Here is a 17246-nt window from a genome sequence, read left to right on the forward strand (position 1 = left end):
GGCAGACACCATGGCCCTTGGGGCCTGTGCCCTCCTGCTGCTCCTGGCTGTGCCCGGTGGGTGACCTGGCCTGGGTGTGGGGATGGGGGGGCATCTGCTTCCTGCCTGGACCCCTGATGGGGGTGAAGCTGGGGGCTGGCCTCAGAGGGAGAAACATGCTGAGCCCCCACTCTGTGGGGCCCCGTCTCCTCTGGAGACTGCACCCCTGGCTGGAGGCCCGGCTGTCTGTGCCTGGGGACAGAGGCAGGAGGGAGGCGCGGGTGGGAGTTGGGAGTGCAGGAGTTGGGGGTGCGGGTGGGAGTTGGGGGTGCCGGGAGTCCTAGGCCCCGGAACACTGGTGATTTCTCCCCTGAGCAGGACCTGGAGGGTGGGGAGGAGGCCCAGGCCTGAGGCCAAGCTCCCGGCCTCCAGCTGCTGTTTATGGCCTGTGGCTTGTCCCACCCAGCCCTGGGCCAGTGAGACAGCGGCTGATCCAGCCTCACCAGGCCGGGCCTCTCCACTCAGGGCCAGGCCCCACCCCAGTGTCGGCATGAGGCCTGGCAGGTGTCTGGCAAGGGCCTCTAGAGCCTGCACACCCCTCCCCTCGGCAGCCCCCTCCATCCTTGGCCCTCCGTCTCTTTCCCACAGGTGTGTCCCTCAGGGCTTTGCAGCCAGGTACGTCTCTGACAGGTGTGGGGTGTTGGGGAGGGTGCAGGCAAGGCCTGGCAGGAAGGCCTCGGAGGGTCCCTCTCCTTTCCTGGGGTCCCATTGGGGGCCCGAGGAGGTCACAGTTTGTCACTGTGGTTTCTGCTCGCATCTCTCGGTTGAGGGGGGCTGGCCGGGGTGTGCTGCAGGGCTGTGTCCCTCACCACCACTGCAGTCAGTCTGTACCTTGGGAGATGCTCTGAGGCCATGAAACAACCTGGCCCTCCTTGAACTTCCTCCGCAGCGTCCCCACCGTGGCCTGGGAACCCGCTGGGGGCTTTGCTGTGCGGGACAGCCCGTGCCCCACCCCAGACCCGCTCCCTATCTGTAAATATCTGCGTCTGTCTACATCCCAGCTTCCCTTCCATTCAGCCGAGGGGCCACACTCCATCGCCAGCAAAACTATCCAGCTCAGGCGGCCCCAGGTGTGGCCAGTGGGTCTCAACGTGACTTCCTCTTCCTCTTCATTTCTTTTTAACTTACTGAGGTGAAGTTCACAGAAGATAAAGTTACATTATCAAGCGTCCACTTCAGAGGCCCTGAGCACCCTGGACAGTGCCGTGTGCCCCCCCGATTCTATCCAGCTCCGAACCTCACCACCACTCCTGACGGAAACCCGGGGCCCACCAGGCAGTCACCCCAGCATCCCGGGCCTTCTCGGGGGCTCCACCGTTCTCTGAGCCCCTTTCTAGCCACCCAGGTGCCCTCTGTAGCTTTGCCACTGCCTCTGTGAGCCGTGATTAGTTTGTGGAGCGTGGCGCTTAGAAACCGCGACCTGGGCCCCAGGCGCGCTCACTGCTCCTGAGGTGTCTGTCATTTCTGCTGCACCCACGATGCTTCTGGGGAGAGCCCGGCAGACAGGGAAGCTGAAGAGCAAAGTCCTCAAGAAGGCAGGGAGGTGTGGTGAGGGAAGCCTTCCTGGAGGAAGCGCAGTGGGCTTCTTGGGATCCCCACCAGGCACCCCTTCCTCCTTCGACTTAGGGTGTGGCCGGCCGCAGGTTTCGGATGCAGGAGGCCGGATCGTGGGGGGCCATGCTGCCCCAGCTGGCACATGGCCATGGCAGGCCAGCCTCCGCCTGCGGAGGGTGCATGTGTGCGGCGGGTCCCTGCTCAGCCCCCAGTGGGTGCTCACAGCTGCCCACTGCTTCTCCGGGTGAGTGTCTGGGTGGGCAGGGCCAGTCTGAACGTCCAGGCCCCAGTGGGGCATGCGCCAGTGCAGAGGCCTCCACTTGGTCTAGACTCACTCTGAAGTTTGGAAACTCTCAGCTTGTTTCCTTCCAGTGGAAAGGGAGGGGCTGGCTGCCCACCCTCTGTGAGGTTCTGCCGGTCTGTGCTCACCTCTAGGGACGGACAGCTCCCTCCCTCCCCGCTGCCTGTCTCTTCATGTGGAGCTGAGCTTGCAATCCGCCTCCTGACCAGCCCCTGCTGGTCTCGGGCGTGCTGCCGGCTTTTCCAGGGGCTGGCAGGAACCCCAAGGTGCTGCCATGGCCCTTGGGCCCTGGACAGTGAGGCCACTGCCCAGGCTTTCTGCGTCCCAGACCCAGGAGGCAAGAGCTGGGCTTCGGATGCCCGCAGGGGTGGGGTCTGGGCGGGGCCGACGCTGACCTCCGGCCTCTGCAGCCGGCCCCTCTCACCCGCCCACCTTCCCTACCAGGTCCCTGAACTCATCCGACTACCAGGTGCACCTGGGAGAACCAGAGATCACTCTGTCTCCCCACTTCTCCACCGTGAGGCAGATCATCCCGCACTCCAGCCCTTCAGGACCGCCAGGGTCCAGTGGGGACATCGCCCTGGTGCAGCTCAGTGTCCCCGTGACCCTCTCCAGCCGGATCCTGCCCATCTGCCTCCCGGAGGCCTCGGATGACTTCTGCCCTGGGACCCGGTGCTGGGTGACCGGCTGGGGCTACACGCGGGAGGGAGGTGAGGAGCCCCCGTGGGGACACTGGGGTGGAGGAAGGCAAGGGCGGCAGGAAGAGAGCTGGCTTGAGGGACGCTGATGCCACCACCTGCTCCTGGCGGCCTCCACACCTGGCCAAGGCCGCCCCCATCGGCCGTCCCTTTTCAAAGCCTGTCGTGTGGATCCAGAGCAGCGGCCAAATGTCAGATCACAACCCACATGCCGTGACGAGGGTCACGGTGGCATGGGACTTGTGTCTGGCAAGGTCTCCCATCCCCCCAGTGCAGGGCCTGGTGCCCCAACCTTCCCTGAAGCCTGTCCCCCTACCCCAGAGCCTCTGCCACCCCCGTACAGCCTGCAGGAGGTGGAAGTCTCCGTGGTGGACACAGAGACCTGCCGCCGGGACTATCCCAGCCCCAGGGGCAGCATCCTTCAGCCCGACATGCTGTGTGCCCGGGGCCCCGGGGATGCCTGCCAGGTGAGCCCACCAGGCCGTGACAGAGGACGGGGGTGGCTGCAGCCCAGGAGGGGCTCCCCATCTTCTCGGCTCCCAATGCTCGCCTTCTCTGCCCTCAGGATGACTCCGGGGGGCCTCTGGTCTGCCAGGTGAACGGCGCCTGGGTGCAGGCTGGCATTGTGAGCTGGGGTGAGGGCTGCGGCCGCCCCAACAGGCCAGGGGTCTACACTCGTGTCCCTGCCTACGTGAACTGGATCCGCCGCCACATCACAGCCTCAGGGGGCTCAGAGTCTGGGTACCCCAGGCTCCCCCTCCTGGCTGGCTTCTTCCTCCCCGGCCTCTTCCTTCTGCTAGTCTCCGGTGTCCTGCTGGCCAAGTGCCTGCTGCACCCGTCTAGCGATGGCGCTCCCTTCCCCGCCCCTGACGGCAGGAATCCAAGTGCGATTCTTAAATAAGTTACTATTTATTCCGCTCCGCCCCCTCCCTTGAAAAGCTGAGTCTCCTGCATCAGATTATTGCAACATTTAACCTGAATTTAAAAGCACACGAAACAAAGGTGTCAACGGGAATCTCGCGGCCAGCGCCCCCAGATGCAGGGCAGGCCTGATTCGCACCAGGGCCGGGCGCGTTACTCCACGGGGTCGGCTCCTTAGTGATGTGTCACCATCTCCGAGTCACAGGACACTTCTGGAAAGGCCCGAGCGGAACGGAAAGGGTGGTGGCTGGAAGGGGAGGGTGGTGAGGGCGTGACAGGCGGACAAGAACTCAGACTGTGAGTGAAGGTGACATTGGGCCGCGGTGGCCGCACCTGCTGCCGCCAAGGGCACAGGGCCCCCAGTGAGTGTCCTGTAACAACACGGGGCCTGAGAGGACGCAGCCTGGTACTTTCCCCTCACTGGCGGGTGCCTGGTCTTCGTCCCACAGACGCGGCTTCTCTAATGACGGGACGCTGACCCAGTCGCCCGCACAGCCTCGGCTGGCAGCAAAACTCGGAGAAGCCCGAACCAGAACGGTCAGAGGCTCGCGGGGCCCGGCAGCTACTCCCGCTTCGCTGGGCAGAGAACCAGGGCCTGGGCTGTCATCCTCCTCGGGCCTCTCTGCTCACGATGGGACCCACGTCAGGGTCCACACACGGTTCTGCCTGGGCCACCGCCCCAACGGGGCCCCCAGACCCCAGTGCCAAAGCCGAGTACGGCACCAAGCCCCCAGCTAAACGGGGTCATCTGCACCACCCCCTGGGGCAGGGGTGGCTGAGGGGGACCCTGGTTTCTCCAGAGGACACTGGGGGACTGTGAGGTACAGCCCCCGCCTCTTCTCTGGGGCGTCACCGACGGGCACGGGAGGCTCCGTTTCTGCGGGTTCCAGGGGCACCATGGCCCCTGAAGAGGAAGCTCTGGGTTCTGGGGTCACACTGTGGCTGCCGTCCAAGAAAGGGTCTCCACTGGGGCCCCCGAGGTCCAGCGGCTCGAAGGCAAAGCTGGGGACGGTCAGGTGCTCGGCCCGGCAGGAGGCCTGGCCCCAGCGGTCCCCCTTGGCTGCAGGGTCCCCCCCGGCGCCTGAGCCCTCTGTGGGCTCCAGGGAGTCCCTGTGAGGGGTGGTCTCACAGGACGGGGTCCTGCGTCTCAGTGTGGTGCTGCTGCCCTCCGCTGCGGGGGGCCGCGCGGAGCCCTCGTCCTCCGCGGGGGGTTCCACCGAGATGCAGGGGGGGCTCATCTTCTTCTTCCTGCGCGCACCCAGAGTGGGCTCCGCCTCGGGGCCCCAGGCCTTCGCCTCCCCGGGCTCCCCGCTGCCCAGCTCTGCCGAGGGCCGCCACTGCTCGTCCGCCCGGCCCGGCTTGTCCAGGAAGCCCTGAGCGTCCACGCTGTAGAGCCTGCGCAGGTCCCGCTCCCCGCTGGCCACCGGAGAGGCTTCGGGGCCGTGGGGCTCGGCTGCGGGCTGCCAGGGGCAGGCGGAGCTGGTGATGTGGCTGACCTCCTCATCGGCCAGGTCCGAGGCCTCAGCCTCCTCTCCGCCTGGGGCCGCCGGCCGGCTGGAGACGCAGCGCTGTCCGAAGGTGTGCCTCCGGGTGCGGACGCTGGCGGGCTGTGGGGAGCGTGGTGGGGACTGCAGGGAGCCCCCCTGGGACACCGGCCTCACCGGGGTTTTCTCGCCAGGCTCCGCAAGCTCCAGGGTGTCCCTAGGGCCGTCCATCTGCCCTTCCAAGGAATCGGTGCGCACAGCCTCCTGTGGGGGCGTAGAGTCAAAGTGAGGGGCAGGGCCCTGGGAGAGCCCTATCAGTGGCCAGGGCTCGGAGACCCCTCACCATCCAGGTCCTGGAGAGGCCAAAGTGGGCAGGTTCCCTGGGTGGCTCCTGACCCTTGAGATGGGGCTGGAAGCCAATGGCGTGGACGTCCTAGTCTCACTCCTGACCTGTGAGGCTCCCGGGGAAAGCCTGTACCCGCTGCTCTGTGGGCAGAGGTGCCATGGCCCCCAGGGGCACAGAGCTGAGGCTGTGGCCACCTCCCACCCCTGGACACCAGCAACCCAGCTGGGCACCCCCAGGACGGCGCTCTCCTAACCGCTCCCGTGTGGTACCGGGCTCTCGTACTGGGCAGCAAAGAGGGAGGCAGGCGCAGGAAGAGGAGCTGAGGCTGCAGGTGGGCAAGGCTGGGACATCTGAGCACAAGCCAGGACCGAAGAAGCCGCTGTCTGCCCACCATGGGACCCATGCCCATGTGGGGACTGAGAAACTGCCGTCTGCCCACGTGAGGCCTGAGAAACTGCCGTGTGCCCGCCGTGGGGCCTGAGAAACTGCCATGTGCCCGCCATGGGGCCTGAGAAACTGCCGTCTGCCCACCGTGGGGCCTGAGAAACTGCCGTCTGCCCACATGAGGCCTGAGAAACTGCCGTGTGCCCGCCGTGGGGCCTGGGAAACTGCTGTCTGCCCACCACGGGGCCTGAGAAACTGCCAAGTGCCCGCCGTGGGGCCTGGGAAACTGCTGTCTGCCCACCACGGGGCCTGAGAAACTGCCATGTGCCCGCCATGGGGGCTGAGAAACCGCTGTCTACCCGCCATGGGGGCTGACAAACCGCTGTCTGCCCACGATGGGGCCTGAAGCTGTGGGTCCAAGGAGAAGACTCAGGTCCCCGTAGCCAGGAGCTCTGTAGCCACAGGTTCACAGGCCTGAAGACCCACCTGGGCCCAACGCTCCGAGACCCACCAAGCAGCAAGCAGAAAACTTCAGAGCCCCAAGGACCCAGTGCCACGCTCCTCCTGCCTTGTCCTCGTCTGCTGGTCCTTCAGATGAGACAAGGCATCCCTGCAAGCCCCACACCCCCGCCAGCCTCCGCTGCAGGCAACGGCTTCTCCTACCTGTCTGCAGAGCAGCCGGCTGAGGCTGGGGGAGCGGGCTGTGCCCCGAGGGGACAGGGCGTGGAGGGGCTCGCTGCTCCTGGCTGGGGATGACACAGCCAATGGGATCTGGAGGGAGGCACAGGACTCCTCGGGCGGCGAGTGCACAGAGGCAACGGAGCCTGGGGCAGGGAAAAATCTAAGCTGGCAGCTCTGCCCCTGCCTTCCTGCCCAGCTGCCACCCACTCCCGTCCTCCCCCAACCCGCCACCATCCTCCTTCCTGGCCAGCCCCAGCCTGACCCGTCCTCCCCTCACCCGCCCACCCCAGTCCTCCCCTCATCTGCCCACACCCGGCCTCCCTGATCTGGCCTCCACCGTCCCTCCTGCCTGCCCCCATCCTCCTTCCCGCCCATCCTCCCTCCTGCCCCACTCTGGTCTGACCCATCCTCCATCCCACCTGCCCCCATCTTCCTCCCTGTCCAGCTATCCTCCCTCCCACTGCCGTGTCCTGCTTCCCACCCAGCCCACGTCTTCCCACTGGCCCCACCAGCTGCCATACCCAAGGGGGTGCCGGCCCCATAGGTCTCCATCTCCACCTCCTGCAGCGGGCGGGGGTGGGGCGCCGAGGCAGGCACCACGGGCCTGAACATGTAGCTGTCGTTGGGCAGCGAGAGCATCCTGGACACGGACACCTTGCGTGCGACCAGGAGGTTTGGGGCGTCCCTGGCGCCTGGACTCTCCTGGGGCGAGGGAGGTCTGTCCGCGTCCACCCGGCGTGCCCCCCCGGGGCCCTGCGCCATCTCCAGCTCGATCTCGGCATCCAGCTCCGCGTCCTCGCGTGCCTCCTTGTTGCTCTCCTCCAGGTGCTTCATGAGCACGGCCACCACCACGTTCACCAGCACGAACTGGGCCACCAGCACGAAGGTCACGAAGTAGACGGGCGACAGGGCCGGCAGGTAGCTCAGGCAGTGCTTGTCCTCACGGGTGCACTCGCGCAGCGTGTCCTGCGGTGGGGGGCAGCTGCGGGCCGGGGTCCACACCCACCCACGGGCGCCGCCCTGGGAGTGCCGTCCCCTTCCCCCTGCCCGGCAAGGACGGAGCCGACCCAGTCCTGGGAGAGCCTGAAAAACCGCGGGGGCTGCCAGGCGTCAGGGACATGGCCGTGGCGGTACCTTCATGATCCCGTTCCAGTTGTCCCCCGTGGACACGCGGAACAGCGTGAGGAAGGCCATGCCGAAGTTGCTGAAGGTGGCGTGCCTGCTCAGGCCCTCGCACGGGTTCTCTTCGCTGCACTCTGCGGGGAGGGGGACCCCGCCCGGTCAGCCGCGCCTGCTCCGGGTGGAGGCGGGACACGCACCCAGCCTCCACATGCCCCCTGGGGAGCCCAGAGGCAGGGTCAGCCCGGAGAATGTAGATGACGAGGCCGTGGCAGTTCGACCTGCCTGGCAGAGGCTGACCCTGGGTGTGAGGCCGGAGCCCCTGGGCTGAGGCCTCTGCTGCCGCACCTTGGCTGGGGCTCATCGGGCCTGGCGGCTGCGACCCCAGGCCCCAGAAGAATAATTGTTGTCTGTGTCTGTGATTGTGCGTGGGGAGGGATAGGTAGGCGCCGGCTGACCGGAATCAAGCTTACCCAGTGGACAGACACTGGACTGTGGCAATGTCACACCCACCATCAGCACAGGCCCGGGGGAGGGACCCTGCAGGGACTGGGCTGTCTGAAGTGGAACCCGGCAGGGGCACGGCTGGCCCGTCTAACGAGGGTCCCCACCTGCCCCGCCCAGCCTGGGCCATCTAAGGAGGGTCCCCACCTGCCCCGCCCAGCCTGGGCTGAGGCTGAGGCCCGGGTAGGGGCCTCAGGAAGCTACAGCCACCAGGTGAGGGGACACAGCCAGCATTTGTCTCCTGGAACCACGTGGCGCTGGGGATGGCGTGTTTCCAGATGTTTGTGTGTGCACGTCTCCAGGTGTACTTGCTTCCCCTCATGTGTGGCAGGCATCCCTGTGTCTGTGTTCCCGTGTGCACGTCTGCACACGTGTCACAAACCTGGGCACATGCCTCTGCATCGACACGAGACTCGGCCTCGTGCAGAAAAGGCTCTGGAAGCAGGGCCGGGTGAGGACGCCCAGGAGGCGTGTGGCCCCGATGAGGCCCCACGCTATTTGCAAGCATGTGCCTGCGTGTGAGTGGATGGGCACAGGGGCACCTGTCAGGACCCCGTGTGTGCCAGGAGGAGGGCGCAGGGGCCACTCACCCAGCCTCCCGAACAGCTCCACTCCCAGCGCAGCATAGATAAAAAACAGGAGCATGAAAAGAAGGCCCAGGTTCCCCACCTACAAAGGAGAGAAGCAGAGCCGGGTCAGACGGGCGGGCAGGGAGGCCGCAGCCCACCCTGCAGGGCGCTCGGCGCCTCGGCCACCAGGCCCCACCTGCCCACCCTCTCCCAGGCGCTCCCGGCCCGAGCCAAGTGGAAGCAAGTTCCCAGAGTTGGGCGGGGACCCCTGTTCCTCAGCCCCATGCCCCTCTCGGGGCTCCATGACCTCACCAGGTAGACAGAGCCCACCCCTCCGTGCTGGCCCGCACTGGCTTCTCTCTTCCTCCGCCCTGCCCCTGCGCATCAGCCTCTGGCCCAGAGCCCACTCCACTCTCTCTGCCCAGCAGGTTCCCCAAGGCCTAGCATGGTCTCCCTGGGGGCTCTGGCCCGCCCTGGTCAGCAGCTACCTCAGAAACCCCATGGTGGGGCCCAGGCCAGCACGCAGCTGACTGAGGAGTCCGGCAGGTGGATCTGGGCCTCACCCCTCCCCTGCCACAGCTCTCTCGTGAGCCACCCCACCTGCCCCATCATTTGCACACACCGCCCCGCCGGGCGGCGCACCCTCCAAGGCTGGCCAGGCCTGCCCTACTCCACGCTCCTCCCCTGCACAGCTGAGCACCTGGTGGAGCGGTACGGGGCCCTCGGGAGTGTTACTCGGACGAAGCTAGGCACACCACTGAGGACAGGGTGAGTGGGGACAGCTGAGGTGGGAGGCAGAAGACAGGCAGGGGGCAAGTGACAGATGGCGCAGGGACGGGAAATGGGTGGGAACAGGAGGAGGTGCCGGGTGCACAGGCAGCCGTGGGGGTGGGGGTGGGGGGTGGCTGGGAACATACATGGCTGGGCTGGTGGATGGACGGCCACACGGGGTCGGATAGGTGGACTAGAGGTACGGACGGGACAACGCGTTGGGTCTCTTCGCTTTGGAGGCCAGAAAGGATCTGGGCAGGGGCCAGGGGCACAGGAAGCAGGGAGGCTGGGCTCGTGTGGGCTCCGAGGGGTCCCGGGCCTGCGGCCGACGCCTGCATCCTGGGCGTAGTCCTGTGCCCACACACACCCACCTTGGCCACCTGCCGCCCTCTGCCTGGATGCCTCCGGCTCTCCACGGCCCCTGCCTCTGAAGTGCACCGGGGAGGTGGCCCCGGTTATGAGTCTTGCCCAGAGGACTGAGGCCAGAGGGCAGCGGCTGGATCCACCTCTGCCAGCCCAGCCAAGCCACGCACTGCACACAGCAGGGACACAGCTTCAGCCGCCGCACAACCGAGGGACCAGAGAGACAAGTGAGGGAGAGAGGGGGACAGTGAGGTGCTCCCTGCAACCCCGTCTTTTGGGGGCCTGAGCTGAGGCTGGTGCGGGCTCCACCTACCTGAGGCAGGGCTTGCACCACAGTGTCCAGCAGGGCGCGCATGCCCGTGGCCATCTTCAGCAGCTTCAGCACTAGGGCCGGGAGCTGAGCGTCAGCAGGGCTGGGCGGACCCTCTCTGCTGCGCGGGGACCCTGCCGCCCCTGCCCCTCACTCCCACCCAAGGCCGAGCCCCCACCCTCCACCCGCAGAGGGCACCTGGCGGGCACCTACCACGGGCGATGCGGAGCACGCGCATGATACGGATGATGGTGGGGTTGATGGGCAGCGCAGCGCTCATCTCTATCTCCTCCAGCGTGATGCCCATGAGTGACAGCAGCACGATGGCCAGGTCCAGCTGGTTCCACCTGTGTGGCCGCAGGCTCAGCGCACGCGTCTGGGGTCTCCGCCTCGGCTCAGCAGCATCCCTTCTGCAGACCCCCGTGGAAAAGCCTGCGGCCTCACCTGCCCCAGCCCCTAGAGCCCCGAGGGGCCCCCAGAACCCAAGACGGCCCTGCCACACACACCTGTCCTTGAAGAACCGACGGAACCCAAATGCCACCAGCTTCAGTGCAGCCTCGAAGACAAACACGATGGTGAACACGTAGTTGCAGTACTTGAGGGCCTCGTCCAGCGACTGGAGGGGGAGGGTCGGGCTGGCTGAGGTGGGGCTGGGGCCACCCCTCTTCCCCCCGGCTCCCACTCTGCACGCCCGTGAGGGCCCCCGCTGGCCGGCCCTGGAGGCTCCCAGGTCAGCTCAGTTAGCTCCTCCCTGGGCACCGGGAGCCTCTTCGGCCCACCTCCAGCCCAGCATACAGGAAGTGCCCCGTAAGTGTCTGATCAGGTGAATGGGTGAAAGGTACCCTCCCAGCACCCACAAGCCCAGCTGAACGCCACTGTCTCCGGGAAGCCACCCTGAGTCGCCAGCTCATTTCACACCCTGCAGCCGTCTGTGCCCCCCGATGGCAGTGTCCTGACCTCCCACCCCGTCCTCTACTGACCTGAGCACCTCGGGGACATGGGGACATGGGCGCACAGGGCCCAACTCTGAGCACCGACAGTATGCAGTCCGCGCTGGGCTGGGAGGCGCTGCCCAGATGGACCTGGGAGCACCCCACCCTCTGAGGACGAACCTCCGGGGAGGGAAGACCCTGCCCCTTCCAGCCCAGGCTCTTGGCCTCTGGCCACATCCATCCTCGGCTCCACAAAAAAACGCTTTCCACAGAGCTGAGTCTGTTCAGCCTCAAAGGCTTACTGCTACCCAGAGGCTACCTCCTTCCTCTGGAAGGCTGGGAGGACGACGTCCTTCCACTGAGGAAAGGAAGGGGCTGCAGGGGAACCCGAGTAAAGGAAAACTCCACCTCAGGCCTGCCTGTCTCCAGCCTCCTCGGATGGGACGCTCACGGCCTGCCAGCCCCTCCCCATGGGTCAGACGCTCACGGCCTGGCAGCCCCTCCTCACGGGTGGGACAGTCACGTCCCGCCAGCCCCTCCTCACCAGTGGGACAGTCACGGCCAGGCTGGGGAGGGGCCCAAAGGACAAGGGGAGGGGAGTTTCAATCAATGTTAAACGAAAGACCTGTGTTCACACAAAACCCCACATCTCCCACGCAAACGCCAGCGAGGGCTCAGCGGAGCGCCAGTCCGGGGTTGCACCCTCTGTGTTGGCTGCCCCACTGGGGGTGCCCCAACCCCCGGGCCCCTTGCGGCTCTCACACCCACCTTGGGTTGGTTATAGTGCTCTATGGACATGGTGATGACGTTGACGCAGATAATGAAGGTGATGAAGAGGTCCAGATAGTGGCTGGTGCACAGCGAGTGAATGGAGCGGCGGGTGGGCGAGTAGTCGGCATAGTAGGGCCGGCGCTGGGCCTCTGCGGGGAGGGCGGCCATGAGCGCTGGGCGGGAGGGTTGCCCGGCGCTTCTCACTCCTGCAGACCCCATTCTCCTCCTAGGTGGCCGAGTGTAGGGTAGAAGTGGGGGCCCACGGCTCATGTGAAGATGGGGCTGGCCCTGCCTCATGGCAGGGCTCACGTAAGACTGGAGAAGGGGGACTCTCTCAGGGAAGGGACCCTGTTCTAGGTGAGATGCAGCTCCCTGGGGAGCTGGCTAGGCCAGGAGGCCTGGGCTGGAGCAGGCCTTTGGGGCAGGCAACTGACTAACCTCCTCAGCAACGCGGCTGCGTCCCAGGCAGCCCCCAGGAGTGGGTACAAAGCTGAGACGGCTCCCCCATATCCCAACTGGGTGCCTGGCAGCCCCCGCCCTCCTGGAGCTCCCAGGTTGGCGCAGCACGTGGCTGGGCCTCTGTGGCCTACTCCTGGTCTGGCCTCAGGCTGAGACACTGATGAAGGGCTGGGCTGGGCAGGGCAGCCCCACTCCATCTCTGGGTCTGGGCCCACAAGGCCTCACTGGAGCAGAGACGAGAGTGTAACCTGCCCTCTGGCCACCAGCCCAAGTCCCTCCCCCCCCATCCTCCAAGCGGCCATGGGCTGTGGTCTAGGGTCTGCTGGACTCCAGACCATCTGAAGTCGGTGCCCGAGATCTGCGTGTGTCCCCCAGGCAGGTGTGCACTGAATGCTCGGCCTCCAGGGCCCCTCCACGCACAGGGAGGAGCTCCCGCGGGTGAAGGCGTGAGCTGCCACCACACCCCACGACCTGCTTCGGCCACAGAACCACACAAGGGTGGGGACTGCTGGCCCAGGGCCTGGAAGAGCAGGATCCACCCCCCGCCCAACCCTCATGCTCTGCGGGCTGGCATGCAGTCACTGAAGCGCTCATCGCAGCCTGGGCAGCCAGAGGGGGCCAGCGGCCAGTCAGGCTGGACCAACAAGGACACAGGACAGCCACAAGCCTGCAGGGGTGTGGGCGGCCCCTTGTTGCTCTGGGTGTCCTGACGCACGGCAGAGATGCAGACAGACTGCGAGCCGGCCAGAGCCGCATGCGTGCACGCACACAGCAGCCCGGACAACAGCGGGCGAGCGCAGCCCCTCCCCACGCCACACGCCCAGCACCTCCGGCTGCCTGTGCCCGCCCTGTGGAGGACCCCGGCAGGCCTGGGATGCCCGCCCTTCCCCGAGCAGCGGCCGCAGAAGCGGGGCCTGAGGCATGCGGGGCAGGGCCGGTACCTGGGCTGGGGAAAGTGCCTGGAAAGACAAGGAGACGGTCTGAGGGCCGAGGGCGTGGGGCACTCGGGCCTGGAGCCCTCCCTGCTCTCCCTCAGCCCCCATGTCTCGGGGGCTGCGCTGGCTCCTCGTGGAGCGAGGACTCGGTGGGGAACCTGCCCCTCGGGTGTTGCGGATGGGGTTGGGGGTGTCTCCTCCTCTCCTGCCGTGGCTCCCCCACGGCCCTCTCGGGCCAGCCCCTCCAAGGCCCGGCCCCCATGCAGGCCCAGGCAAGGCGGGCGGCGTGCAGAGCCATTCGGGGAGGCCGGGGCGGGAGCGGGCGGGGCTGGAGGGCCCGGTGGGCACACAGGTACCGACCCGCCACCACCGCCGCCACCGGGAGCGCCTTACTCCTGCGCCTCCTCTCCAGACGCCGCAGCCGCTTCTCCTCACGCCGCCGCGCCTCCTCCGCCTCCTGGTGCTGCCGGCACTTGTGGAAGTTCTCGACCACGACGCCCACGAACATGTTGAGCACGAAGAAGCTGACGATGAGCAGGAAGGAGATGAAGTACAGCAGCATCCAGGGGTTGTGGTTCTGCACAGGCTGCGGCACAGAGGCGGTGGGTCCCCGCCCACCTGCCCCGCCAGGTGTCCTACCCAGGACGGCCCCACGAGTCCCCAGAGGCCAAGACGGCCGCTCGGGGGAGACCCTGAGGTGACCCAGCGCGACCCCGGGGACTGCCACCCGCCTGTGTGCACCTGCTGGTCGACGCCCACGGCGTCCAGCCCGTCGTACATGATGTTCACCCAGCCGTCCTTGGATGACAGCACGAACAGCGACATCAGGGCCTGAGGGCCAGAGCCAGGGTCACTGACGAGGGCTGGAGCTGGGGTCGCTGGCCCTCTTGCTCCAGGGGGTCCTGGAGACCCCCGACTCCCGCCCGGCCGCCTGGCCCACCTGGCCCAGGTTGTCGAAGTTGTACTTGCGCCGTACCCAGCGGTAGTGGGCGGCTCGGCACTGTGCCTTGGTGGAGATGTTCCTGATGTCGGTGCCCTCGCAGTAGTAGAACTTCCCTTTGAAGAGCTGACGGGGTGCGGCGGTCACCGCGGACGGAGGGCCTGGCCCGTGCCCCACCCCACACCGGACTTCCTGGGGTGCGAGTGAGGCCCAAGCTGTCCCTCCCCCCGCCGCAGTGGCGCTACTGGGAGCCACACTGGGAAGGCAGACGGGGCAGAACCCTGAGCTCGTGGGGGCCACACACCTGTACACCCAAGATGCCAAAAATGATGAAGAAGGCGCAGCAGATGAGGACGATGTTCCCGATGGGCCTGAGTGATGATATCAGCGTCTCCACCACCAGCTTGAGGCCCGGGGCCCGGCTGATGACCCTGGAGGAGAGGGAAGGATACACCACGGTCATCTATGGCAGAAGGGTCCCAAGGTGGGGCCGAGTGAGCGGCCTGCGGACATCCCAGGACTGCGAGAGTAATGGGCAGTGGCGTCAGGCAGGACTGCAAGAGGAGTAATGGGCAGTGGCGTCAGGGGACTGTGCTTCCAGGTTGCCCCGGGAGCCCACGGGTGCCCCTGCCCCCCCACCTCAGAGGCCGCAGGGTCCGCAGCAGACGCAGCACGCGCAGAACGCCCAGGATCTTGGCGCCCCCAGCCGAGGCCATGGCCACGACGATGTCCACCAGGGACACCAGCACCAGCAGCCCATCCAGTAGGTTCCAGCTGCTCTGCAGGTAGGCGTGCTCGCCGGACAGCAGCCCCAGGGCCACCACCTGCGGAGGGCCGATGGCACTGAGCTCAGGCTCAGGCGGGGGGGGGGGGGCTGGGGAGCTGGCACGCCGCTGGGTGGGGATGAGGGCAGAAAGGGGACCTGGGAACGAGGGCAGTCCCCGGGCCCCGCGGTACCTTCACCATCATCTCCACCACGAAGATGGCCGTGAAGATGTAATTGGAGACGCTGAGGAAGACCCGCTCCTGCCGGGAGAGGACGGTGGGGGGCTGTGTCCACTCCACCCCTCCCTGGGGGTCGTGGTGGCCCAGGATGATGGGGTTGGCTGACTTACGGTGCTGCCGGGTTCAATGTCAGGCCTCTCCAGGGCGATGGTGACGCAGTTGAGGAAGATGAAGACGAGGACCACATGATCAAACATCTTGTGCGTGATGATCTTCTGGCAGGAGACGCGGAACCTGGGTGGGCCGGAGCGGGTGAGAGGTGGGGCTGGGTGGCATGGACAGCAGAGTGGATGGGGGTCGTAGGACAGCCCTGGCCAGGCCTCCACTTCCGCCCCGGTCCCTGCGGTGTGAGAAGGGGTGCCCACTCGGAAATATCCACCATGTGCCAGCCCCACCCAGTGGGGACCTGGGGGCGGGGGTCCCGCGGGGTGGAACTAGCCATGCAGCCTCCCGACCGGGGCCGCCTCACCGGTTCTGTGGGGAGAAGAGGTAGAGGGCCCAGGCCTCGCGGCTGCGGCACCACTGGGGTTTGTAGGGCTCCAGCACTTTATGTAGGCGGAGGCAGCAGCTCTGGGGGATGAGGAGGTGGGGTCTCAGAGCCCTGTGCCTGCCTGCCCGGCCCCTCAGCGCTCAGCTCGGCCACCCCTCCCAGCACCTTCTCAGCCTTCTCCATCCTCACCCCTCACCTGCTGGCCTTTGGGCTCTGGCTTTCTGGCCTCTGGGGCCCATACCGTGGAGCCTCCCCCTTCCCTACCCTGGTGACAGCAGTGACCCGTGCTGGAGTCCATGGGGCCAGGTGAGTGGGTGCTCTTAGGTCCCCGGCTCTGGGAGTGGTCCTTGACCCACGGGAGCCTGAGAGTCTGGCGGATGCCTGGCCCTGCCTCGGCAGCAGCTCTCGGCCAGTGGCTGACCCACGGTGCAGAGCCCAGCCCCTGTATGCAGGCGTCCGTGGAGCATTTAGCTCACAGCCCCTAGACGGCAGTGGGGGGACTCTGGGATCATCTGTGGCTGAATCCCTGAACGCTGCTGGATTCCTCCCTGGCCAGGCCTGCTTCTCTCCCCTTCTGAATCTCCTCAGTCAACAACACGCCCTGAATCCCATCTCAAATCCCACTTCAGGGAACCTGCCCCGGACGGAGGCAGGCGACGGCTGTGGGCCCAGGGCCACGCACTCACATCCTCCACGTCGTCGTCAAGCTCGGCCACATCCTCACGGTGGCTGTCGATGCGCAGGAAGAACTCGCTGGGCAGGGCCACCATTTGCCCGTTGCGGTCGCGGCACTTGGTAGGTGGGAGGGCGGCCGGCCGCAGGGGCCGTGGGTCCAGGGACTCGGCCCGCCGCAGTGGGGTGGCACGGGGCCCGGGCGTGGCCCTGCCATCCTCAGCTTCGTCATCGGTGCTGCCCTTGCCCTCGCCAGACAGCAGAGACTCGCGTTCCCCGCGCTGGCTGCGGCGCTTGAGGCTGGGGGCACGGCCCAGGCTGCTCCAGCTGGAGCGCCGGCTGCTCCAGGCGCCATTGGGGCCCCAGGGGGCGCAGGGAGAACTTCGGAGGCTGGCCTGGGGGGTGGCGGGAGTCAGCGACCTGGCGGCATCACTATTAACACCAACCGCTGGCATTTATGGAGCACCTACTGTGTGCAAGCCACACGTGGATCATTTAACGCACAGACAGCCCTGCCAGGGAGGCACGGCGGAGGCTGTGATTTTAGGGGGACACTGAGCCAGCCGTGGCGTAGCTCAGGATGGTCAGCGTGTCCGCCTCGCGGGGGTGATGCCCTGGGCTCTGCCGGGTCAGGGGCCAGAACCAGGCCAGGACCAAAGTGCAGGTGGCCCCAGCGTCCCCAGGAGCCCACTGGGCCTGTGGCTGCGCCTCACATCCGCCCCGCTTCCTCCCCTGCTAGGGCATCTGGCTCACCCCCGTGCTCCACGTCTGTTGTGGGCAGTACTGCCTGGAGTTCGTTTCAAAACTGCTCCCCTCCAGTCCCCCTGGACCCAGAGAGATGCCCTGGCTGTAAAGGGAATCAGGCTCCTTCTCATGGCAGCGGAACCCCCCGCCTGGCCTGCCGTCTGTTTGCCGGGCACGCTTCTGCCCTGGCTTGCTTCAGTCTTTCTGTGCTGTGCGCTGCGTACGCTGCTAGACTGTCCGGCACACAGAGCTTC

At 66.7% G+C, this 17246-nt stretch overlaps 2 protein-coding genes across 4 annotated transcripts in view; one reads left to right on the forward strand and one right to left on the reverse strand.

The window, feature by feature from the left end:
- LOC100582961 (tryptase gamma) lies at nt 1-3593 on the forward strand. The gene is made up of 6 exons (XM_030798296.1): nt 1-56; nt 628-654; nt 1666-1837; nt 2339-2604; nt 2914-3059; nt 3158-3593. The coding sequence occupies exons 1-6, from the start codon at nt 11-13 to the stop codon at nt 3491-3493; spliced, it is 993 nt and encodes a 330-aa protein (XP_030654156.1). The 5' UTR covers nt 1-10; the 3' UTR covers nt 3494-3593.
- The window catches only part of CACNA1H (calcium voltage-gated channel subunit alpha1 H), a 26618-nt gene continuing 12854 nt past the window's right edge, over nt 3483-17246 (reverse strand). Inside the window, exons 15-33 of one of the 3 annotated variants that reach the window (XM_030798294.1) lie at nt 16263-16643; nt 15556-15656; nt 15197-15320; nt 15039-15107; nt 14721-14905; nt 14386-14512; nt 14082-14207; nt 13883-13972; nt 13535-13727; nt 13148-13165; nt 11745-11896; nt 10551-10660; nt 10258-10391; nt 10048-10118; nt 8622-8700; nt 7543-7664; nt 6930-7374; nt 6391-6551; nt 3483-5261 (exon numbers count right to left, since the gene is read on the reverse strand). In XM_030798294.1, the coding sequence (XP_030654154.1) occupies nt 4248-5261; nt 6391-6551; nt 6930-7374; nt 7543-7664; nt 8622-8700; nt 10048-10118; nt 10258-10391; nt 10551-10660; nt 11745-11896; nt 13148-13165; nt 13535-13727; nt 13883-13972; nt 14082-14207; nt 14386-14512; nt 14721-14905; nt 15039-15107; nt 15197-15320; nt 15556-15656; nt 16263-16643 (3702 nt within the window). In that variant the 3' untranslated portion in view covers nt 3483-4247. Of the gene's footprint in view, nt 5262-6390; nt 6552-6929; nt 7375-7542; nt 7665-8621; nt 8701-10047; nt 10119-10257; nt 10392-10550; nt 10661-11744; nt 11897-13147; nt 13166-13501; nt 13728-13882; nt 13973-14081; nt 14208-14385; nt 14513-14720; nt 14906-15038; nt 15108-15196; nt 15321-15555; nt 15657-16262; nt 16644-17246 lie in introns of all 3 variants that reach the window. The other 2 variants (XM_030798295.1, XM_030798292.1) reach the window with 2 other exon arrangements.

Source organism: Nomascus leucogenys, chromosome 18, assembly GCF_006542625.1.
Source record: "Nomascus leucogenys isolate Asia chromosome 18, Asia_NLE_v1, whole genome shotgun sequence".
Lineage (NCBI taxonomy): Eukaryota > Metazoa > Chordata > Mammalia > Primates > Hylobatidae > Nomascus > Nomascus leucogenys.